The sequence below is a fragment of the Canis aureus genome, chromosome 18 (assembly GCF_053574225.1).
Source record: "Canis aureus isolate CA01 chromosome 18, VMU_Caureus_v.1.0, whole genome shotgun sequence".
Taxonomy (NCBI): Eukaryota; Metazoa; Chordata; class Mammalia; order Carnivora; family Canidae; genus Canis; species Canis aureus.
In genome coordinates this window covers 54,407,521-54,432,880 of record NC_135628.1, presented here as the reverse complement: position 1 = coordinate 54,432,880, position 25,360 = coordinate 54,407,521, and the positions used below count along the sequence as shown (strand labels likewise).

The window sequence follows — 25,360 nt, the reverse complement described above, 5'->3', positions numbered from 1 at the left end:
GGTGAAAATGGTCAATTTTACGATGTGTATATTTTACCACAATTTAAAAAAAAATTTTAAACAATGTTGGGAGCTCTTGGCTTAGGATGAGGTTTTTTTTCATTTGTTTGTTTGTCTTTAAAGATGGAGAGGTACAGTTCAGTGGCTTGCTATGTTTTAGGACAACATAAAGCAAAGAAATAGTGCTCCTAGATCAGGATGAGAAAAAGGAATAATCACAACCCAACTTTGCTTCAAACCAAAGAGCTTTTAATGGTCTTTATTCCCCAGAGCCCTAATAGGGGTGGTCCCGCACATGCTCCATGATTGTCTTCAAGCCAAGCCAGGTCTCTTCAGCTGTGGGCAAGATCTGATTGGCCGGCAGAAGGAAGCCATATCGACCCGTGTCCCTCAGTTCAAAGGCAAATGAGTATTTGATGCCATAGTCATATGACCAGTCAATGCTTCCTCCGCTGGCTTGGTCTGAAGGGCAAATGAGAATAAAGTCTGGTTATGCTATTCCCCCTAGCCTCTCCAGCTTTATAACCTATTAGGCTTCACCCTCACCAGAGATAAATCAGGCCCCTCTGCATCTCTGCATGGACTTTGAGAGCAGGGATAGCTTCGTAGAGGGTCATGCTTATGACAAAATACAAGGTTAATTTGAAAAGCAAAAGGTATTATTCAAATGGACACTATACTTAGCCTTCCTTTGGTGTTTTTAGGAGCTTCTGGCTTCACTCACCCATTTGGAATCCTGCCTGCTCTCCTGATTGGCACCTTCAACACCTTAAGGAGGCCTCACCACTTCCTTCTTTAGAGGAGTGCTAGAGGTAGACATTGTTTTCTCTCGTGGGAGAGGAGGGATTACAAATAGAGTAAGAGACTTGGCCCTTGCCCTCAGGGAACTTTCAGCATAAGGGTGGAGTAGGTTTTATTCTGATATCAAATAATATACCCAGCACTTATACATGATGGGTTACACCAATAAAGTAATATGCACCTGTGTAATATGTGGCCGCTGACGTGACAGATGATAAAGGAAGGTGGCATCAGCCTACAAAAACTTAGGGCAATCATGATTCAGAAGAGCTGAGCAATGGATGGGTTCTGAGGCCCCTCCCACGGAAGGCAGGTAGAGGTCAAGTGGAAGAGATGGGGCAGAAATGAAGGAAGTCACCTAGCCCCTAAGAATGGTGCCAGACAGAAGGGGAGACCAGGGTGTTGTACCAGGAAGAAGTAGGATTAATGGTTAATATTGTAAACTAACGCAATAAATGCCTGTGATTTGTGTCTTTGCCTTCACCCAAATGATTACTGACTTGAACTGAATCTTCCTGGGTACCAAAATTACTAACTTACACTACCTGCCCACAGCCTACCCGACTAAGAGGTCCATGGTAGACAGAACCCTGGCCTCAGATTGAATCCTGATTCTGCAACTCATTAACTGGGTGACCTAAGGCACTTACCTCTCTGAATCCCAAAAGCTTCATCTATGATTAAGAGATAATACTACAGTACTTATTTCACAGTGAGAATTAAATGGGAGAATATTATATGTATGATTCCAACACTTGTTGAGTACTTGCTAAATGTATTAAGTACTATGCTAAATTGGTTGATTTAATCCCCACATGGGTCCTAAGGTAGATACCAGTATTATTCCCATTTTATAGATAAGGAAACTGAGACTCTGAAAAATTAAGTGAAGGAACTGGGATAAAGTATGTAGGATAAGCATTCAATAAATTTCAGCTGTGATTGTAACCACCATTATTGATAAACCACTAGGATCCAATCAAAAAAGTTGGACCACATGAAGGATAAGAGGTACCTGGAGAGTAATCCTAACAAGCAACATTTATAAAGTGCCTTATAATTAGTGAACACTTTTATTCTACATCCTATGTTTTGAGCCTCCCAACAACCCATTTCACAGATTAAAAAAACAAAAACAAGGGAGGACAGGTGACCTACCCAATATTACTTGGCTCCAAAGTGGCAGAACTGTAACTCAAAACCAGGCCTCTATCCCCAAGGTCTGGGTTTTTGCAGCCTTTACCTCTCAGAGAAAGAACTCAAGTAACAACTTCTCCTGGACCAAACACCTATCATAGTGCAGCAACTCAGAGCCCTTTCTAGGTGAGAAGCTACCCAGGAAATGTCTCACCCACTACAGGAGCCCAGCCACCTCTTGGGTGGAGTGAAACAGGTGTTCAGCCCAGAGCTACATGCCAATCTAGGGCAGGTGGCAAAAAGGACTTAATTGGGACTTGTTCTTAGAAGCAGTACTTGTCCAAGCTGCCATTAGGCCAGAATCAAGGATAACAGAGTCAGCTCTGGGCAAGATGCAGCCAGAATTTGCTTGATCATTAATGGTCAGGCTCTGAAAGATCAGACAGCAAACCCTATATCTGTCTGATATTTGCCTATAAGAAATATCTATAGGGGATCCCTAGGTGGCTCAGCAGTTTGGCACCTGCCTTTGGCCCAGGGCATGATCCTGGAGTCCTGGGATCGAGTCCCACATGGGGCTCCCTGCATGGAGCCTACTTCTCCCTCTGCCTGTGTCTCTGCCTCTCTCTCTCTCTCTCTGTCTCTCATGAATAAATAAATAAAATCTTAAAAAAAAAAAAAAGAAATATCGATAACCTTACCAAGAAAAGCACACTAAAGCTCAGCCTCCCAAGGTCTCACTTGCACATGCCTAAGATAAGAAAGGTGGAAAACCAGATTCCTTGTAACAAAATGGCCAAGACCCCATGTGGAGAACAGAGAATGCCCTTCTGCTGACATTCTGAACTCCAGCCTCCACTTGAGGCTGCCCAATAGAGAAAATATGCATTCCTCTGCTTTCAGTGGCCATGATGGCCTCCTTCCCAGCACCACCAGTCAGAGGGCCCTCTTCCCTGGAGGTTCCTCTGCCAAAGGGGAGGACAATCTCACATGGAACATGGTTTAAAAGGTCGGGGCAACTGTAAGCAGATCAGCTTTCCAGAGAATATTCTAAAAAATATGTAACAAGAACTCTAAATCTGTTCATTCCATTTGACTTGGTAATCTTGCCTTGGGAATATACACCAAAGATGTCATCTAGAAGAAAAAGAAGTCTGTACCAACATGTCTGCACCAACATGGAGCAGCACCATTTAGCAAATAACACAAAGGATAGAGCAATAACCAGGATAGAGCTATCTACTGAAATAACAAACACCTAGAGTGGAAATGCATAGAACTGTACAAGAAATAACATTAACTGAAAAGGGCTGGACACAAAATAGAACATACACATTGATAACAACTAGATAAATTGTGTTCATCAACAAAATTATGAGACTGAAACATAAAATATGAAGGTTATTAGAATTCTTTTTTCCATCAAGTATTTTAAATGTAACATAATAGCAGAAAAAGAAAAGAAAAGAAAAACTATAATCTGGAAAACACCCAAACTTTCATGATCAGTAGTTTAGGAATTTCCATCAGTTGTTATAGATACGGTAAGTGAACTATTGCTCCAAGGTCACCATGATTACCATGACTAATAAGGGCGCCTTCCTTTAGATTCCCACCCTCCTTACAGATGTAGCTGTGCTGGTGCCTCCAGCATCTGCAGACTTGCTCCTCCTTTTCAAGCCTGACTTACCCACCTCTGCTTGACTCTTTCTTGTTCCTCCTCTCCCCAACTCTGCAAAGGCACTGCCTTGCTCATTTCTTCTCTCTCCTGCATCTTCCACCTCTCCCTCGCTGTTGGTCTTTTTCCCACAGCCAATAAATAAGTCTCTCATCTCAAACATCTAAAACTCTCCTTTCCTCTCTCCTCCCCTTCTCATCTAGGTTCCCCCAAAGAGCAGTCTAGTCACCAAACTTCCTCTCTCCCTTATCCCATGTGGTCTTCCAATAATTCTTCACCATGTTTATGAAACTGCTCTGGTTAAGGTCACCAATAAGCAAAATTCAGTGGTAAATGTTCTGTCCTTGTCACAGCTGACCTTTTTGTAGCCTCTCATCATTGTTAACCACAGCCTCCTTTCCAACAACTGGTTTCTTGGGCCCTTCTTCCAACCCTTGGTTTCTTGGGCCCTCTGCCCAGCCCCACTGTGTGGCCCTCCCTCACTAACCCCTTCTGCTGTCTGACATTTTGCTCCCCTCCTCCATCCAAGACTCCTCCCAATCCAAGTGATGTCCTTGCTCTCCTGTTTCCAACAATCCTGTCAACTACTTTGAAGATTCTCTCTCTCCAAGAAATCCCAGGGCCATGCGGCCCAAAGCCTATGAGACATCCCCACTTGAAAACACTACCGTTATCTCAACCTCAACTTGCCCAGAGCTGAACGCACTCTCTCTCCAATGTCACCCCTCCTTCAACTTCTGGGGGGTCTCCCTCTGTCAACGGCCCTGTTTAATGACCTTCAGTGAGAAACTCTCTACATCTAATGAGTGACAAAAGCCTTCTGGTTTTCCCTGATTAATGTCTCCCTAGATCCTCAGTGGCACTGCTCTAGCACAGATGACCATTTCCTCCTGTGAACAAGTCCTACTTTTCCTGTAGGACTTTCGTACTCCAACCCATCACACTCCAGCCTCCACGCTGCTGCTAGTGTGTTTCATCTAAAACAGAATGCCTCGGGCAGCCTGGGTGGAGCAGTGGTTTGGCACTGCCTTCAGCCCAGGGCGTGATCCTGGAGACCCGGGATCGAGTCCCACGTTGGGCTCCAATGCATGGGGCCTGCTTCTCCCTCTGCCTGTGTCTCTGCCTCTCCCTCTCTCTCTCTCTCAAAAATAAATAAATAAAATCTTTAAAAAAATAAAAATAAAAATAAAACAGAATGCCTCAACATACTCACTGCCTGCTGAAAACTCCAATGGCTTCCAGTATCCTTAGAGTTAAATTTTTAACACCTTAACATGGCATCCAAAAACCTGAATGCCACTCCCCTTGTTCCCACTTTCTTTCAATGGTCCCAAACCCCCTTGTGGTTCGCAGAGCCCATCATGCAGTTTCTTACTTCTGTGCCTTTGCCCACACTGGTAAAGAGCCAGAATGACCCATTCTTTTCCCTTCCAGTTACTATTTGGCAAGCAACCATCAAAATTCTGCCCTCTTCTGTATGTAGCTTTTCCTGATTCTGCCACTGTGAAATCCTTCTAACTTTCTAACACTTTTGTACCATGTATAGCCCACAACTGCACACAGCATACTGACGTTCATTTGTCTTCCTGTTCATCTCCCACATTAAGCAGTGAGTTTTCTGTGACTTATCTATGTCTGTAGTACTTGGCATAATGATTAGCACATAGTAGAGGCTTAATAAAAGTGTGCTGAATAGAGTGAGTGCCTATAGGAGGCATTTGTTTCCAAAGGGTCCATGGGCGTGGAAGCACTAGGAGATTCCTGAGCACTTAATTGGGGTGTCTTGAGTTTCTGGGTTTGTCCATAAGGAAGTGGGGAGATTCCTTTGGGGTACTCACAATCTGAATGGGTGCATTACAATTTCCCACAGCACTCAGTTGTTTCTTGTTTCTATCCCTCCACTGTTGGAGAGGGGAGCCTCAGAAAGTCTGAGAGCAGGCTCCCTAGCTTTATTCCTGACATTGGCGGTATTCCTGACTTGTTCTCCCCTGTGTCTCCCCACATTCTATGTGCACAAATGGCTGCAACAAAGTCTATCCCCTGAAATATCTGGGTCCTTTTAAAGAGTCACCCCCACATCCAGTCCATGGCATTAACTCAGGGTGTAAACCCCTCTTAGACAAGAAAGGAATAATTAATAAAAGTAATGACTTAGGACTGAGTCTTGACAAAAGCTTATTTTTAGGCAAAGAGATTCCACATAACAACAGTGAGCTGTAGGGATCAGGACACACAGAGAGGCACACACATAGCTCAAATATTTAGGAAGCTCTCTGTTCCAGATATCACGCAGTACCTCATGGAGGGCAACTGGGCCATGCATAAAGACCTATCCATTGCACATCAGGGCACTAAAAGGCTCTGGCCCCAAATCACATGGTGCCCATTTAGTGGGTCATTTGTAAATACACACTAGATACTTACAGATGACTGAGCAGATAGGTCCCACTTTGTACTTGGTACCATGCAGGCTGGCCAGAGATTGGGCAGCTTTTTGGGCCACTTCATTCTAGAGTAAGAGAACCAAGGAAAGGTAGATGGATGACATTTGCTTCTCAAAGAATGGACTCTCAAGAGCAGAACATAGAATGGGACTGTCTGATTAACTGGGCCTCTCTGGTTAACTGAGACATAAGCATAATGCTCTTTCGTTTCAGTCATTTTCACCACGAAGCAAGCTTTAGTTCATTAGTTCACTTCTGTTGGCTTTGAAAATACAACATGAAGACCTCTGTTGTTTATTCGGTCATCCAGGTGTTTGCAATAACATACACTGAGGTCATTATTTTGCCACCAGCTCTCCTGGTTCAGGGGTAGGATGGCAGTAGGGGCTAAAGAGAATACATACTGACCCCAGGATGTACCCGGGAAGTTGATTTTTTTTTTTTTTTCAAATAGATCCCTACATTGGCTTACCTCCCTATGATTGTCTCTTTTTCCAAGAAGTAGAGCTCAGCAAAATATTTTCCATTATTTGAGGGTTCCAATTTTGACTGATTGAGGCTTTACTGTCCTTGCTAGGGATAAATGTAAGGTCTTGAACTTGGGTCCAGGAAAACAACTGTACAATTACCAGATGGGGGAAACCTGGCTCGGCAGAATCCTCAGAGACCCTGGGGGTTTCAGTTGTCAATGAGCCCAACATGAGTCAACGGCATGGTGCTACTGCCAAAAAACTAATGTGACCCTCAACTGTTTAAGCAGAAGTGCACGGTCTGGATGAGGGTGGTGATGGTCATGCTCTGCTCTGTGCTGGTTAACCCACAACACAAGTTTCACGTTCACTTCTGGGAGCTGCCTTTGCAGAACACAGACAAACCAAAGCATGTTCGGAAAACAGCGACCAGAATGGTGAGGGAACTTGGGACTACGTTAGGAGTGCTTGAAGGCACTGCCAAGTATGCAGTAGGGATACAGAAAAACCCAGGAGAAGCAGGTTATTGGTCTTCAAGTGATTAATGCATTAGCTTCCTTACAAAGGAAAATAAACTTGCTCTGTGGAGCAAGAAGAGAAACCAGGGCTGGCAGGTAAAAAGGTAAGGAGAAGGCTTTGGCTCTTTATAGGGAAGACCTCAAACAATCAAATCAGCCCCAATGGAAGAGAATCCCCTGGAAGGTGGGAAACTGTCCACAAACACAGGCTAGATGACAATGTGGCAGAGATGGAAGCATCTGGTTTAGATAACTGAAGGTCATCTAGGTCTACTCAAAGTACCTTTTAGTTTCTTTTCAATCCTAAGGTTTTTTTCCCCCTGATTTGACCTTGGGTGGTAATACCATCAAAACCCTGAAAGCTGCCCTACAAGGCTAACATGCAACAGATGAGATGAAAGATACACCTGAATGGGAATAATTTATTCCATTTATGCCAGGAGCTGCTGACAATAACATGTTTGAGAATAAATTGACCAAAAGGTCCCATCTCAGGATTTATCTCTAACACATGGGTCTCAAAAACCAAGCCTAAAAGCCAAATTGGGAATATCTGCACATTCTCTTCAGCTGGGGATAGCTCTGGTTCAACCGTAAGAAGCCCTCTGAGATGTTGCCATCTGCCTTAAGGCTGTCACCAGTTTGCTCATTCCCAAAACAGGAAAGATGATGGAAGGCAGCAAGTTAGGGAAGGGAGTGTTTGATGCCCAACATCACACACCTGTGCAGCATTATGACAGGTCACAGAGCAGAAAGCATGAGGAAGGTATGGGGCAAAGAACTGGGAGACAGTATTATTTAGCATCCAGCATCTGTGGGCATCTGACTACAGATCTAAGACCCCTGGGTCCATGGGCAGCTTGGGTAGCTCAGCAGTTTAGCGCCACCTTCGGTCCAGGGGGTGATCCTGGAGACCCGGGATGGAGTCCTGCATTGGGCTCCCTGCATGGAGCCTGCTTCTCTCTCTGCCTGTGTCTTTGCCTCTCTCTCTCTCTCTGTCTCTCATGAATAAATAAATAAAATCTTTAAAAAAACAAGACACTCCCACCCTCCCGGGTCCAAATTCAAGTAGTTATTTCCTAAGCAACAGAAAGCACATCCTGGGAATTTTTTAGTCAAATTTAGGCGCCTGCTCATCTAGATTAAGGCAACAGTAATTTCATGAATTCTATTTCCCAAGGAAACTTCACTTGGGAAAGTCCATAACCAGTCTTTCAAGCCCCTGCTTGTATCACAGTCTTCTCAATGGTTGGACCTATTCATCTTTGTAACTTGTCACTAGTACACCATAATCTCAGTACCTGATTTCCCCACTGAAACTTACTTGTCCAACACAACGGATCTTTGTGGCTGAGCTAAAATGGCATTTCAGAAACTTACCAGTTCATCGAAATTATCTGACTTGGTACATGTATACCCATAGGGGAACATGAGCAGCTGGGAATAGCTGTGGAGGGTAATGAAGGCCTTGATTTTCCCGTGACTCTTGATGAAGTCCACTATGGATTTCACTTCAACTTCAGAGTTGGCATGGGGTCCATGGTAGGAATCAGAGCAAGGATTGTTGCTGGCTCCTGGCCCTGATGGGATGCAAAAGAAGTCCAGTAGGAACAGTGACCTTTAAGGAGATGCTGTATGGATACATTTACTGTGCATCACTAAAGTTCCTCCTCTGAAAATCAGCAAGACTGTCCCTGCATTAGATTGAGTTGCTATCTAAGGGCACAGGAGGCCACACTGAAGTGATTCTGGACACATCTCTCTTCTTTAGAAATATGGTTCTTCTATATGGCAGAAAGCTATCAAATTAGATCATCTCCTCTCTGTGGGAGTTGTTGGAAGAAAAGCTAGATTTAACATTATAGATGGAATTCCTGCACTGGGTGGGAGTTGAGCAAGCTCTCTTTCTGGGATTTCTTCCAATTCTTAGTGTCCAAGAGTAGAAGATTCTATGCATCTGTACTTCTAAATCACAAAGCCATAAATGCAAGGAACCTCTGACACCCTTTGTGCAGTGAGGAAATCACAAGTGCACTTGACAACAAGGCCACCTTTGGCCCTGATTTTCTCAGCAACTGGAATTATTCGTGACCACCAAAGTGGTCCACTGTGGCCTGGCCAGGGCTCTGAAAGCTAGAGAAACTTCTAGGGAACTGGTAGGGGCTGGGACTCCCCAGGGTCTCTAAATGATATAGACAAAGTATGAATACAACCTGTCACTTTATTTCAAGATCATTTAATAAGAATAATAACACTTCAAGAAAAAAATATCTGACATTGAATCCCTGGGTATTGTTCAGTATTTTGAATCTGATGCTTTGATTTTTTTTTTTCCTATGCTAAAAAAACTATTATAAAAGTGATGAATGAACTTGCCACTCATCCATATCCTGTCACAATTCCCGAGTGGGTCTTTTCTTGGTTCAATAACTCTCATTAATTCGTCTTACAAATATTTAGTGATTGCCTTCTATGTTCCAGACACTGTACTAGATACTAGGGATAGTACAGTGAAAAAGACAGTTTCTAACCTCACTGTTACCAGACCTGATGAGGAACAAACAAACAAATATCAATTCTGTGATTAGAGAAACACAGGAGTTTTAACAGGTCCCTAAAAGCATAAAGAAGCCCCCAAACCAGGCTGCCACTGAACCCCCCCCCCCCCAAAATTAGGGGCACAAGTCAACAAAACCAGAGCAGCAAGCCAATATTTTCTCTTTGAATCTGTTTTGAAAATCAATTCCTTAATCCTATTTGTACTTCTTTTTAGTTTTCTTTCTCGAAACATCCAGAGATGATGTAATGTTTCTCATCTGAATAGATCCTAACCCCCTCTAGTGGTTGGTTCAGGCCTTCCTAAGGCCTCCCTCCATTGCGCCAAGTCTTTGCTCTGGAAACTCAGAAGTGAAGCCGAGCTGGGCTACAGCTTGTGGGAAAACTAAGATGTGAGACAAAATATATTAAATGCTGCTCAGAGATCTGTGACAGAGCTGCGTGCCTGTGAAGGGAATTTACTTAAGTGTTTTTCAAATAGGTTTTTAAATGGCTTCAATCCTGAATGGGCTTAGCAGGCTGACAGCACTGCAGAGCCCTGCAAAGCAGCTAGCTGGCCAGACAACTTCAGGCGGTCCCTGGGGGCAAGTCCCTGCGCTCACCTCCAAAACCTGCGTCCCAATTCCGGTTAGGGTCAACACCGACACAGAAGCTTCCTGATACCTTGGACCGGGTCTTCCGCCACATACGATTCTTTAAAATCCAACAGAAAGAGAAGACAGACAAAAGAGAAAGACAGTCACTGGGCCTGATGAGAAAGTCCCTTTAGAATTCTGCTCATTTCCCTTGCTCCCTCCAGGGAAGGCCCCTTTGGAATTACACTAATCTCTCTTGCCCGCAGAGGTGTCAAATAGTCCTCCTACAGGGTTCTGAAAGGAGCTTCTTGGTCATCTCACCGAAATGAGAAGTAAATAATCCCCCATCTCCTCAGATCAATACCTGCCAAACCGTCTTCTATAGGACGCCAGTTCTATTAAACGTTAACAATAAAAAAATAAAAATAAAAACAACAACAACAAAGTGGGGAGAGAACAAGAGTTCTGTAATAGAATATTTCAGGAAGATATAGAGCTAAGTTGGCTAATGTACCTCAGCACTTCTAAGGGTTTTTTTTTTTTTTTTTTTATTCTTTTGCGTTCTTTAATGCCGCTCCAGGATGGGGGTACAGTGGGCGGAACTTTCCAAACTTGACCGTGGAGCCTCTATTCACAGGATATCTCATGAGATGAGTACAAGTTCTTTCTGAACACACGTTGAAAAACACTATCGTCATCAGTTCTCTCCAAAAATAAACCTGAAGCTCTGATTCACTTTGAATATACGTGGGGTCACAGTTACCACTATGGTGTCCCGTAATGAGATTTTAAAGGGGGAAAAATACTACGTAATTTCTTTTAGTGATATTACAGAGGATTTCTTTTCCAGATTGTAAGTAAAACGCTAAATACGTTGTACTGCCTACCCAAATCCTACTGCAATCTAATTGTCAGCAGGTAATATCCGCCTCCTCTTTTCCATCAATCCCACCACAGGAAAAAAAAAAAAAAATGCAGAGAGAACTGGAACAAATCTCCTAGGTGACTCACGGTGAACACTGAGCTCTAATAGCCCGGCCTCACAGCTGAAATGGGTTCTGACTGAGGCAGTATGTAAAGACATCGTGTGTTGGAATAAGAGGTGATTATTCCACTCCACTCTATGCCTCAGTTCAGGGCTACTACTGAGAAATTATGCATCCCACTTATGGTAAATCCAGAACAGAAAGGTTACTTTTGTTTTTTAAGTTCCTACACATCTCCATAAATTCTTGTTGAAGAAGAAAAAGGTCCAGGCTTACTTTGGTTTGAGAGAACACATATCCATCAGGATTTGTGACCGGCAGCAGGAAGATATCCATTGTGTCCAAAATGGAAGTGATGGATGGATCATTTCCATAATCAGAGGCAATCTGAGCAGAGACAACATATATGTCAATTTCACACTCCCCTTTCACCAGGGAAGACAGGATGGAGTACTAAGGTAATGTGTTTTTTTCAAACATGAACTAGATACCACTACTGGTCAATGAGAGCCTGCCAGGGCTACCTCCCAGTCTCCTGTGATGTTTAATATGCCAGCGTCTATATTTTTATTTCCAGTCAAAATCATTTACTGACATTAAGTAAAACTCAGATATCACTTATCCATTCTCTCTCAAAAGTAGAATTCTTTCTATTCATTCTGGGAAAGCATTTTGCAAAGGTGTATGTGGTTTATACAGATCTATGAACCAAAGACATTTTTTTTCAGTTTTCCTTCATCATCACACAGGCTAGCTTTCCAAAAGTACTCACAACGAACAACAGATTACTTAAATGTGTAGAGACTTTTCTGAAGCTACAGAGAACCGGTTAAATTCCATTTGGGGAATTAAATTTCTACTTGCGATCAATTGCAGTAAAGTTGAAGTTTCTGCTGGATTAAAATTTATTCATTTCCTGTGCTCAGCCATCCTAAGGCATTATTATTCAACTGTTAAATATCCATTTCATAATACCCTAAAGGTAACTGCATTTTAATTGAAGGGAAAAATGTATCAGTCAGTATGCACGTGGTTGCACATGCTTGAATGATCTGATGTGGATTGATTTCCTTTGCTCATGAATTAACATTCTGATTTATAGCGTGTCATTTTTGAATTACTTAAGCAATACCAGTCTAGGTCACACCCAGCCCAGCGTCCTGACTCTAATTCCAATGAACATGTGGAAGAAAGGTATTGCGACACTCTGACTTAAGAATCAGATTTGGAAAATTTTCAGAAAAACCCAGAAACCCTTAACCAATTTCACTTTAGATCTGCAGGGCAAAGGAAAGTCTTCTAGCACCTGTTTATATTCTCCATCTGAGCCCCTTTGGTGATTTTATAGATTTCTAGCACATCGTCCCTCAGCCCGCAAGGCCCCAGGCAGCAAAGCAATTTTTCTCTACTCTGTTCTTATGCTGAAATCTGACTCCTGGGGTCCTTACTTACCACCCTCTCAATCTCTTCTGGCTGTGTCTGTTAACAAAGCACACAGTGGCCGGCAGGCAGGCCCGGGGACAGTGCCAGCATGCTGGCTGCAGCAATACCGCAATCCCAAAAAAGGTTGAATGGGCCTGTTTCCTGCCTACGCAAAGAAAGGCTCTACAAAGACCCTTGCGTGGTTAGGTGGAGCCTAACCCCAGAAAGGCAAAATAATCGAGGAATTTTAGGGGAAAAAATGACCTTATTTGCTGTCCACAGTGCAGTGGCTTGTGTAACCCACTCACGAGCATGGATCCCAGCATCCAGCCAGATGGCCGGCTTGTCTCCTCCAGTGCTGAACTGTAAAACAATGTGGGAAATGTGAACAGCTCCCACTACTGTGGGCTCCTGTCCCCCCTCTCTTCCCCTGGGGCCTATCTGTCCCTCTTTCTGTACTTGACGTGATGGAGAGAGAAGGAGGAGGTGTAGAGGTGCAGACAGTGATGCTGTAGATAAACTCTTATTTCGCGTGATTTTTCTGGTCCCCTTGCTTTTAATATGACTTTAAATGCAGGCTAACAAGAGGGCATTGGCTTTTTCTCCTGCGATGTTTATAAAAAGAAACGCGTTGCAGATAATGTAATGACATGAAAAGTATGTTCATCGTTTGTTCTAAATTTTATCAAATGGGTTACAGAATAGTATGATGCCTTTTTCTTTTAAAAGGCTAGCTCATGTATGTATATATATGTATGCACACAGACATAAAAAAGGAAAGAGGGGAACGAAGAGAGAAATAGCAAGATGTACAACAAAATATTAACAGCTATCACCCCATCGAATCGTCATGGAATTAGGAATATGGGGATGTTTTTCCTTTTTCATTTCTCTTTTTTCTGATTTTTACAATAATTGTGTAATTTTTGCAATAAAAATGCTTGTGATAACCTTTTGAGTCCTTCATAAAAACAGGATGCTAGGCTCTGGATGTGCTTTCCAGAGTTTAAATTTTATGATCTAACTGTCTTAGTTTTATTTGGAAGAGTGGCTTTGCCAATTGGATCAGTAAATGGGGAGGAAAAGATTATTTTTGCACCATCAACTTCTATCTCTGTGCTGCATTCTAAACATAGCAGATAAGGTAAATGAGAAATGCAAATCCTTGCTAAAAATTACATTTCATGGGCTTCAAGAGTTTTAGTTATAAGTGTTTCATGTCTTTTCCTTCAAAGAGCTCAATTGTAAAAAGCCGGGAACTTTCAAAAACATGTAACATTCTCAACCCCGAGCTACCCCAGGGAAGAGGAGGCAGGACAATCCAAGGGAGAGGACAATCTAGGATTTCCTGGCCCCAGGGTGGGAGAAACAGAAACAGGGTAGAGGAATTTTTTTTTTTTTAAATAGGTAGTAAATATTAGCAAATGTAGCACCGTGTCATAAAGTAGGCAAACCACTTCTCTCCAGTCTGCTTTGGGAGAAACACTCTGGAGAAATCCATCTGTCCCAATGAGTCCGTTGGTTCTCAGCCATAACATTTCCAAATTTAGTAGGGAGTTGTGACATTATCTCTTTTTTTTTTTCTCTTTCACAAACTCTTTCTAGGAAACCTGGTAAATAAATTTCACTCTTTTTTTTCTGGACAAAGTGAAAAAGCTTGCAACTATGAGCACCAAGGCTGTCAGAGGTTACAGGTTGGAGTAAAACCCTAACCTTTTCCAAACTAGCACCTTTTAAAAACAAATGCCTTCTCTTTCTGGGCATTTGCCTATGCAGTTTAGTTGCCCTGTCCTCCCTCCTGCACGCTTGCAGGAACGCTTCTGTTTTTAAATGCAGCTCAGGCAAGTCCTTGGCGCCTTTTTTTTTTTTTTTTTTTAAATCTCTTGGTTTACAAAAAGAGAGAGAAAAGAAAAGAAAAGAAAAGCAAGGGACCCAAGGTAGAGAACTCCTACCTTGATTAATTACAGATTAGCTCCCCCCGCGCCCCGGCCCGCTCCCCCGGGCCCGCACCACCACCCCCATCCCTCCCTCGCCCCGGGCCCTCGTCCTTTCCTCCCCGCCCCCCGCCCGGGACCCCGTCACCTCCTCCGTCCGCCCCCCTCGCCCCGGGCCGCACCGCCTCCCCCTGCCTCCGTTCCTATTGGCGCGGTCGCCTCTGGTTCCCTACGAGCGAATCTATCAAGATGAGAGCATTAATTCACTCCTGCAGACCTGCGTCAGCTTGCGCAGGAAAGAGAACAAGAAAAAAGCAAGCGGGGGGGGGGGGGGGGGGGAGGGGGAGCCTCAAAACCAGCGGGGACCGGTTAGGAGGAGACGGGGAAGGGGGGCGGAAGCGCGGTGAGGCGGAGGCGGAGGCGGAGGCGGGCTGCTGGCCGGCCCGGGAGCGGCGGCCGCTTAGAGACCTCGACGGGAACCCCAGCTGCGCCGCTGTACCTTGAGCACGTTCATGGGCCGCTTTTCAAAAGACTGGCCAATGTTCACTTTGCTCACCAGACCAGGGTACTGAGCAGCGAGGGTGTCCATTTCTTGGGAAATCTGCAATGTGTAAGACCGGAGACACCGGGCGTTGGCCGGTGAACGACGTGATGCCCCCGGTAGTGGCCTCCCCGGCTCCCCCTTCCCATTCCCTCGGGGGACGCACGGGGGACGCGGAGGGCAGCGCGGCGGACGCTGCAGGCTCGGGGACGCGGGAATCGAGGCCGAGACCACGAGTCCCCGGGCCTCCACAGGGGCTGCGGGGGGGACGCCATTTTGTGGCCGCCGAGCCGGCTCGTGCAGGCTTTGTGCCGCCAACAAAATGGCACTTCTCTGCCTTGCCTGTGGCGTCCCTCAGCCCATCTCCGAGGGGCGGCTTCCCCGGCCCCAGGCCGGCTCGCCCTCACTCCCAGAGGGACACGAATGGCAGGGGCGCCTCCTGCTCCGCCCTCCCCCCCCCCCCCCGAAAAGGTGGTTGTGGAGGCCGGCGCCGCACAGGGCAGCCGGGCTGCTGGAGGGCACGCGGGGCGCCGGCCTCTGAGGCACCTCGGCGGGCGGCCACGCGGCCCGCGCTGCGAGGCTGACGGAGTCGCGGTGCAGGCGGGGCACCCAGGCTGCGGCGCGGCGGGGGCGGCGGGGGCCGTGTCGGGAGGGCGACGGCGCGGGAGCAGCCCCTGCCGCCGCCGCCGCCGGCCTCTGCTGTCTTAACGCCCCTTCCCCCTCACTCTCTGTGCCGGCTCATGATCCCTTCGCTGAAACCCTGAGGGGCCATACAGATTTCAAATTTTTAAAAAAATTTCTGTTTTCTTTTTTTTTTTAGAAAGGTCAGAGGAAGCATCTATATTACCGACGTGGCGTCGCTCCATATGCAGGCACATTAATATCTCTGGCAGTGAAACAAATGAGTAGCCAGTCAGCTCAGGTCAGAGTTGGGCCCCAGATGAGTTTAGGTCAGGTCAGCTTTTGCCACCGAATAAATCAGGGGGGAAAATTAGTTTCAGGCTTCTTCGTGTTTGGGATGTCTGGTGTGGGGGATGAGCCCCTACCAGATTCCGCCTCTGGGCTCTGTCCTACTCCCCCACCTCTTCCTGTGGCCCTCCAACCCCCATCTCTTCACGCCCTCCCCTCCATTCCCCCACTCCAAGTCATTTGGTGCAAATGGACCCCTGTGAACCCCAAGAAAAGCTCCGTGTCACAAGAGGCAAGTACAGCCCTGCCCAGATGTCCAGGTGGCAGTGTGTGACCCAGCTGGAGGAAGGGGGCATTCTTCACACCAACAAAACTCAGGAAAGACAACGGAGGCCTCCTAACACTTCACTACCATTCGGACTCCGAGGGTTGGTCAGATTGGGAGACCCCACCCTCTGCTGAAGGTCAGAGGTGTCAGGGTGCCCCTGATTCCATCATCACTGGCAGCCATGAAGCCTAGCTCTCAAATGGCTTTGTGGGCCACACAGGTCAGAAATTGGCAAAGGGGTCTTGAGGGGAGAGGCTCCTCAGCATGAGAGGCTGTTTGTGTGCTCACTTAAGACAGTCTTAGACAATTCCAAATAATGGAATGACTCCTGGGATGGGCAAGTGGGCTTCAGGTCCTGCCTTAAAGCAGTGACACTGATACTGGCTGTGAAATCCTAGAGAAGATTGGAGAAGTTCAGAAATACTTCCCATTAAGTCACCAGGTAGAAGTAAAAGCCTTGTCATCAGAGGAGAAAACAGCCCATTTCTCAGAGGTTCATTTTAAAATACTCACCTCTTCCAAAGTATGATAAGCCTCAAAGTTGAAGTTACCATTCCGTTGTCTTCTCCGATTAAGTAACATTTCTTCATTCTCTTTGTCCAACAGAACCTAAGATAAACCAGCCACACTTATGAATAGTCTATAGCAATTCATCATTTGCATCGACAATTGTGAAGGAAATGCTAACACTCAGGTCCCCAAGTCCCAAGCATCCTCTTCCTGTCCTACAGGCTCTGGGGTTATGCCTTTCCCCTATACTGGCAGCATCCTGAAAGCAGATGAGGCACTAACAGGCCTCCTGGCCAGTCAGATGCTACAAATACAGCATGACGAACAGTCCCATGGTTGTGTTATGGCTCCTATCTTTCTGGGACCCAGGGCCTGAGTTAACCCCCAGTTAAAAACTAAATGAGTGGGCAGCCCCAGTGGCTCAGCGGTTTAGCGCCACCTTCGGCTTAAGGTGTGATACTGGGGACCTGGGATTGAGTCCCATGTCAGGCTCCCTGCATGGAGCCTGCTTCTCCCTCTGCCTGTGTGTCTCTGCCTCTCTCTCTGTCTGTCATGAATAAATAAATACAATCCTTTAAAAAAAAAAAAAAATTAAATGGGTAACGTTTTACTTAAACTAACACCCTTCTGTTTGCACTTCATATTTCATGCCAGAGATTGTTTTGCCCTTTCCCTGTAGTTTTTTTTTTTTTTTATTACCATATCTCACTTGCATCAAGTGCAAAAGAGAGAGGGACAGTGCCTCCCTACCCTCTCTACAGGGGTAGCCGAGCCTGCAGGAAGGCCCCAGGGGCACCCACAAGTCTTTTCCCCTGGCAGAGGGTACCCAAGGAGAAAAAAGGCTGGACCTTCAGTTCATGTAGACCAGCAAGACTCTGGAAGAATGGTCTGTGGGATAATTACCTGAACATCTTCAATCATGGTGGAATAAGCAATTCCCTGAGACTCCAAGAAAACTTTGACTGCCTGGATGCTGACAAAGGGAACTCGGACATGGGCTGTCTCCCCGGGGATGGTGGGTAGTTTCCAAAAATCAAGCTGGAAGGAGTAAAAGGCCAAGGCAGTAAGTGGGTCATTCCAGGAAAATGGACAGCACAGCATGGATAGGTTTCCAGAAATCAATTTGTATCTATTCTACCTCCAGCCCACAAGACCAGAATCACTCTAGAATCACTCTGATGTTGCAAGAGGGTTTTTAAATATCTAAAGAGGGACATATGTGTTATATTGTTTGTCCCCACTATGGCTAGATAGATATTAAAACTGGCCAAAGGCAAAGAGTATTTAAACTATGGCAGTTTTTTTCAACAGTTGACATTCAAGGAATCCATTTCATAACACAATATCAATACTGTAAATTATTTTAGGATGGAAATAATGCATTAAAGCTTTTCAGCAATGTTTCAAACTAACTTTCACGTTAGATCTCTCATTTCACTTTTATGATAAACTCGTGAGATAGAAGAATGGCATATTTATCCTCATCAGACTGAATGGGATAATGAGACACAAGGAAGGTAGGTCACTTCCCCAGTGTCACAGAGTTGAAACTAGAGCCCAGGTTTTCTGTACCCCAGCTCCATGAGTTAGTGTTCCACACTATGTCAGAGAAGATGAGGTACAGTCCAAAGTAAGAGATCCCAATCATCGTGTCTAATTGTGGAGTAGTGACTTTGGGAAACAGAAGCTCCCTCTAGGATGGATACCTGAAGGTGTTCTTCAGCCTCCAATTCCACCAGATGTTTTATTTGTTCTTCATTCCTTGGTGTGATCTCAAGAACCTGGTCCCTAAGAATATTAACCACAGACATGACCTTAAAAGCAAAACCTGGACATTGTTTCCTGTTGCTTTCTGCCCCTGTTACTCTCTGCGTGTTGGAGGTTAATGTAGCAGTTAATAACCTCTTTGACAAATGAGAAACTAATAAATTGTATACTGACCCACATCCTCAGAACGAGGAGTTGGTAGAATGGCTTTATTTCCCCCAAGGAAATGGTATCTAGATAATAATTAAGAGGTGTACCTACTCCTGGCAGGAAGCTTGCCATTAAAGTTACCTTTCCTTTAGCTAATAATTATTTATAAAATAACACCTGCTGGTCATAAAGCAATAGCTTTTAAAACTTGTCTGTTCCTGCTTTTCAGAAATGAGGTGGTTTGTTGTTTTGGTTTTTTTTTAAGTGGAATAATTAGTTTGGAGCTTGTAAAAGGAACAGAATTCACATCTGGGTAGACCTAAGATGTTTTGCTGTTGTTAACTGAAATGTATTAGAGTTCCATCTCCAAACCCCATTCATGTGGCCCAAGCTTGGGCTATACCAAAGACAATTGGGACCCTGAAAAATCATGGTGTGCTCTCCACACACCCATAAACACACATAATGAGGAGTAAAGGCTATCAAGGACATGTTGGCAGGAAAGAGAAGTTGCAGAACAAGCAAACACATATCCTTAGAAAAAAAGTTGGGGAGTAGATCTGTATTCGCATAGCCCTTCCTTGGCAGTAGAGGTTTCTTCTCCTCTATCCTTTCTCCAAGTAGGCTGACCTCCTGAGTCACTGCCCTGAGCATTTGTGCAGTGGGGAAAGGATTGGTTCAAAGAGCCATATACAAGGACCAGAACCCAGGTCTTCTGAAACCAAGTGCCATGCAATTTCCAATGAATGCTAGTAAAATATGTAAGTAATAGAGTGTAAGATCTTCAAGGCTCTTCTGCCTTCAAGTATCCACCTGCCAAATGATCTGAAAATTCTTCCATTTGAGTCTCATTCCTTTTAGTTAGTGCAGACACCCAGGAGCCCTCCTTTGTAATGGAAAGGCTTTGAGAAAAATACTGCTTTTGGCGAATATTTCCTGGTGTGTGTTCTAAGGAATAGTAGCCCTTTGAGTTGCTCAGCACATTTAAAAAAAAAAAAAAAAAAAAAAGTGAGGAGGAGTTTGATGATCAAAAAAAATGGGTAAATGCAGCAACCTAGATCCCTTCTTATAGATTTACAATGCATACCAATTTAGTAAAAGTCACTAGAAATCCTATAGTTTGTTAAACACTCCAATTCCCAAATTTATTTGACCACCCACTTCTTTGAGCCAAATTTATTTGACCACTTCCTTAATTCCCTGGAACACTCTTCAAGAAATGCTGCCTAAAGCCTTTCACAGAATCTTGGAACCAAAGTACTTTGGAGCAAAGTACCTACAAAGCCACGAGTGTTGGATTTGGGCTGAAATCTGCAGCCCTGATCCTCCCGCCTCATGAGGTTCCATGGCCTGAGCACTAGATCTGAAGATGGAGAGGTCAAGAACTGATGTGGAGCGTGAAGCCCAGAATGGTCAGGAGGACATGGTAGGAGAGTAACCCATCAGTTACTGAGATGTGCTGAGACATTCAGCCAAACTGCTTTATTTTCACTCACGTCTATCATCCCTACATTCTGATCATCAGGGGAGAGAGAAATAAGGTACATGTGTTCAGATTTCACTTTGTTTTTTTCCTTTATTTTTTTTAAAATTAATTAATTTATTTATTTATGATAGTCATCAGAGAGAGAGAGAGAGAGGCAGAGACACAGGCAGAGGGAGAAGCAGGCTCCATGCACCAGGAGCCCGACGTGGGACTTGATCCTGGGTCTCCAGGATCGCGCCCTGGGCCAAAGGCAGGCGCTAAACCGTTGCGCCACCCAGGGATCCCCTGTTTTTTTCCTTTAGATGTCATTCGTCTCTTTCTTGGGTCACTCGTTTCTGTTATTCCCCCTCTCTAAACCTAAGAGAACTTCTCTGAAAATGCTGAACACTTACACCCATTATTCTGCAACAATCCAGTGAGACTCTGTGATTCAGGTAAAAAAGTTCAAATAGGCACCAGAGAGTATAACTTACCCCACAAATGTTTCTTGACAGTAGATATGCCCCAGAAGGGCACCAAAAACCAGGATCAACTTCATGGTCAAGGGTCTTTCCAGAGTCCAGAATTCAGTGTCACTCCTGAACTTTATTTATAGTGCCCACAGCTGAGGCTGATCTGTGTAGGCCAAGTAAGAACTCGAGTGAATGTCCACATGGTAAAATTCCCACCTGCATGTCAAATTCTCAAGGCTATAGACACCCACCTGTGTGATATCACCAGTCCGTACATTTTCCATTCCTGCAATGAGATAACAAACTTTGATGGAAAGAAAACAAAATTGCTAGAGCATACCAAGGGCAAATCATGTATTTATGATTTAGAACATAAAGTGCCACTAACTCTGACCAATGATAAAAGCCAGATTAATAGACCTGAGGTTAAAGTCCTTTATGAGTCTCAGACCAAAAAAAAAAAAAAAAAAAACCCAAACCAAAAAACAAAAAAGGGCACAGCATCTATAGTAATTATGTAAGCATCCTATCTATCACATTCCATTAGTTTGCTCATTTGTTTATTTTTATAATGTTTACTCTGAAACACTACTACCCCCCAGTCCACATCTGCTGAATCTCCCTGTAGAGGTGGCCCATTCCTGTCCTCACTCTATATTAAAACAAAACAGAAGGCCTTTTAATATTCAATTTTGGACTGTTTCTAAAGTGATCCATCTGCATTTGTACCAAATTGATGTCCTTGTTTCTGTGCTTTCTCCCAAAATGAAAATGTCTTTCTGATTACGACAATGAAATTGCTTGTTATAGAAAGTTTGGGTGAAAAGGAAGTATTTTATTTAATCACCAAGAGTTCCTCCACCTGAAGAAAATCATTTGGTGTATACCTTTCATCAATTTCTTTCTATGTTTTAGAGCTTTTTCTTGAAGATTAGACGATATCATATATTCTGATTTTTAAGCAAAGGGTTTCTTTTTTTTTTTAAGATTTTATTTATTTATTCATGAGAGACACAGAGAGAGAGACAGGCAGAGACACAGGCAGAGGGAGAAGCAGGCTCCATGCAGGGAGCCCGACGTGGGACTCGATCCCAGGTCCCCAGGATCACACCTCAAGCCGAAGGTGGCGCTAAACCACTGAGCCACCCGGGGCCACCTGGGCTGCCCCAAGCAAAGGGTTTCTTAAGCAAAGGTGATCTTTCCTTGTCTATAAACATAAATCTGCATAATCTGACTTTGTTCTCCACGGCGAAAGAGAAAGATAGAACAACCTAATTTTAGGAATCATACTTTATTGGACTTAATCATTCACACACATTGTGTTCAGCCCAGCAAGAATCAACCACAAACAGACACAAGAAAATTTTCTTCTGTCCTCTGTATGTCAAATTCTTCCTCTGCACACACTTTAAATCCGGGAGTTAAAATTCTCAAGTACCTACTTGAAGGGGAAAGGTATACATATATATATGGTGTTTCTGGTTTAAAAAACTCCTGGATTAACTTGGTTTTTCATTCTCTTGGGTGTCAGGAGAAGACAGAGGCTATAATTCATCCTCATGTGCCCAGCACCTAGCAAGTAACCAGTAGTCATAGGAATTGAAATGAATGTACTTGGAGAATCAGTTAAAAGCTTCTCAGAAAAGATGGGTTCTGAGCAGAGTGAGTCTTAAGACAGGTAGGATTTACTGAGGACAACCTGGTGGTAGGAAAAGATGAGAAAGGTACAGACCTGGGAAATATGTGGCACACAGTTGGGTCCAGGAGGAAACATGCCTCTGGGCATGGCAAGAAAGGTGAAATAGGAGAAGATATGAAAAGGGCTGATGGTGAGGGCCTCACAGTCCAAATGGAGTTTACCCCTGATGAAAGGTAGAAATGGAGAACCTCAGGAGGTTGCTGAGTCGGCACGTGATTGAGGAAGGCACTACTGAAAATGATACATCTAGTAGAGTGGGCTCAAGGCAGGGACACTTTAAGCAGAGAGCCAGGTAAGGAGCTTCCTGGAGAAAGCCAGATTTAAAGTGGTGCATCTGGACTAGGTGGTAGCAGACGGAATGCATGAGATGGGCTCAAAAGTGTTTCCATGGAAGAATCACGAGTCTGTGCTGAGTGGCTGATGCCTGGCTGGGAATGGAAGAAGTTAGGGAAAGGATGCTTTCCAAGGGGAGTTAAAGGAATGGCAAATCACCACCTTCACACAGCCTCCTGCAGCCTCCTCATCCCCATGTCATGCTGGGAAGTTCCACTGTGAGAAGTTGTTGTTGTTTGTTTTTAAGATTTTATTTATGTGCTTGAGAGAGATAAAGAGAGCATGAGCAGTGGGGAGGGGTAGAGGGAGAGAAGAGAAGCAGATTCCCGGCTGAGCAGGGAACCAATGTGAGGCCCATTCTCAGGACTTGGAGATGAAGACCTGAGCCGAAGGCAGATGCTTAACTGACTGAGCCACTCAGGCACCCCTCCACTGTGAGAATTTGTTTTATCGCCCTTACAACACGCCTTCGAACAAAGAGGAATTTTTGCTAAGAAGTACTACCCAATGAATTGCATTCATTAGAGATAAGATACTTCCTGAAAAGGATACTGGAAATGAACCTAGAGCCACAGTGGGCATCCAAGAGAAGCTTGGACCCCACACACAGCCTTGACAGTCTACAGAAGAGAGAGGACTCAAGGATGATGCCTGCAATAAGCAGAATGAACATTCCCTGGAATGGATGAAAATAGTAATTTTTAAAAGAATTTATTTATTTATTTATTTATTTATTTATTTATTTATTTATTCATTTATTCATGAGAAACACACAGAGAGAGAGCAGAGACATAGGCAGAGGGAGAAGCAGACTCCCTCCAGGGAGTCTGATCTGGGACTCAATCCCAGGACCCCGGGGTCACAACCTGAGCCAGAGGCAGATGCTCAACCACTGAGCTACCCAGGTGCCCCAAAAATAGTAATTAAAAAAAAGAAAAAAAGAAATCGAAGGAGAAAGCACAGACTTTAGGGACTGTAGGGAAAACTCTAGAAATCACTGTTTATTTCCTTCTATCACTAACAACAGAAACAGATTTTTATCAGAACAGAGCACTGTCCTTTCTACTGTCTCATCATTCTAGAAGCCTGGAGAAAATCCAGGCTAGATAGCCATACTGAGATATACATGACAAACAATAAACTGCCTATATTTAATATATGCCATTTGATAAATTTTGGCATAAGCACCCAGGAAACCATCACAGCAATCCACATCATAAACGTATCTATCAACCCCGATAAAATCTGTTTTTGAGAATTACTGAGAAATCTCCAACCAGAAAGAGATCCTTGAAGCCCCCTTGCTTTGCAGATGAGGAAATGAGGCGCCAAAGGGGAAGTGACTTACACAAAGCCCTGGATCAGGGCTGATCAGAGGTGGGGCAGACATGAGGAACTCCATGCTCAGATCATGGGTCACCCTTCTGACACTGTCCTGTCCTGCTATCCCAGGTAATTCCACTCTGCTCTAGGAAAAGACTGTTTTAGACCAAATGCTTCTTTATCAATCTATCAGTGGGGAAGCTGTAATTTAGAAAGAGAAAGATGATAGCTCTCTTTAGAAAAGGCTCTAATGGCATGTTACTTCCTATTAAGGATGATGTTAGGCACACTTCCCACTTTTGCCCTTTAACCCCAGGAAGTGAGCGGCCTGATAGCAGGGAGAGTGGGGATTAAACGGAACCACAGGAGATTAAACCCTCCAACAGAGTTTCCAGACTCCAGAGTCCTTCAAAATCAAAACTCTGAATGCTTTGGCATGTAAAAACATAACTATTCATAGTAAAAGACTCCTACTGCTCTGTTAGTACACTCTTAATGACGAATTTCAGAATATTCTAAATTACATAGACTTCTGGACTCTGACCAAGAAATACACAAAATTATCACGTCTGAAAAAAATGTGCTCCAAATGTCCATCAACTAAACTTTCAACCAGATTTTCCATCATAGGAAGATGAATTCGATACAAGTTGCTTGCTTCTCTGGCACTCATGAACGGGCAACTTTAAAACCGTATGGTATTTATTGCTTTGTTTGGACAAATACACCATGATTATATAAGAAGGGAACATTGGGGCAGGTTGAGTGAAAGGTGGATAGGAACTCTCCATACTGTCTCAGCCACTTTTCCTTAAATGTAAAATTTTCCCAAAAAATTACTCCAAAATAAAAAGCTTATTAAAAAAAAATAAGGACGCCTGGGTTGCTTAGTGGTTGGGCGTCTGCCTTCAGCTCGAGGCATGATCCTGAGGTCCTGGGATAGAGTTCTGCGTCAGGCTTTCTGTAGGGATCCTGCTTCTCCCTCTGCCTATGTCTCTGCCTCTCTGTGTCTCTTATGAATAAATAAATAAAATCTTTAAAAATAAAAATAAGTAATAAAAAAATTTTTAAATAAAACCTTTGGGAAGTCACATGCAAAAACAATGAAGAAGCAATGTAAAGTGGGAAATATTTCCAACTATTTATTTGTTGCAGCATATATTTTAAAAGATTAATAACCTCATTATGTAGACAGCACTTAGAAAACTCTACAAGAAAGGATCTTGTAGAAAATAGACAATAAATCGGGGCTCCTGGCTGGCTCACTTGGGCAAGGGTGCATGCAACTCTTGATCTCAGGGTTGTGAGTTTGAGCCCCATGCTGAGTGTGGAGATTACTTT

At 44.1% G+C, this 25,360-nt stretch overlaps 2 protein-coding genes across 2 annotated transcripts in view; both read right to left on the bottom strand.

Annotated features, from left to right (window-relative positions):
- Positions 1–227: 227 nt before the first annotated feature.
- On the bottom strand, positions 228–20,825 carry CPA2 (carboxypeptidase A2). Its single transcript, XM_077857344.1, has 11 exons — positions 20,686–20,825; positions 18,516–18,597; positions 17,713–17,847; positions 16,813–16,908; positions 15,021–15,122; positions 12,852–12,950; positions 11,442–11,552; positions 10,207–10,297; positions 8,429–8,628; positions 6,041–6,125; positions 228–462 (listed from the first exon to the last, which is right to left on the bottom strand). The coding sequence occupies exons 1-11, from the start codon at positions 20,748–20,750 to the stop codon at positions 275–277; spliced, it is 1,254 nt and encodes a 417-aa protein (XP_077713470.1). The 5' UTR covers positions 20,751–20,825; the 3' UTR covers positions 228–274.
- Positions 20,752–25,360, bottom strand: part of SSMEM1 (serine rich single-pass membrane protein 1) — a 29,094-nt gene continuing 24,485 nt past the window's right edge. The window contains exons 4-5 of the mRNA XM_077857346.1: positions 20,916–20,950; positions 20,752–20,827 (exon numbers count right to left, since the gene is read on the bottom strand). Coding sequence (XP_077713472.1) covers positions 20,785–20,827; positions 20,916–20,950 — 78 coding nt within the window. The 3' untranslated portion in view covers positions 20,752–20,784. The remainder of the gene's footprint in view (positions 20,828–20,915; positions 20,951–25,360) is intronic.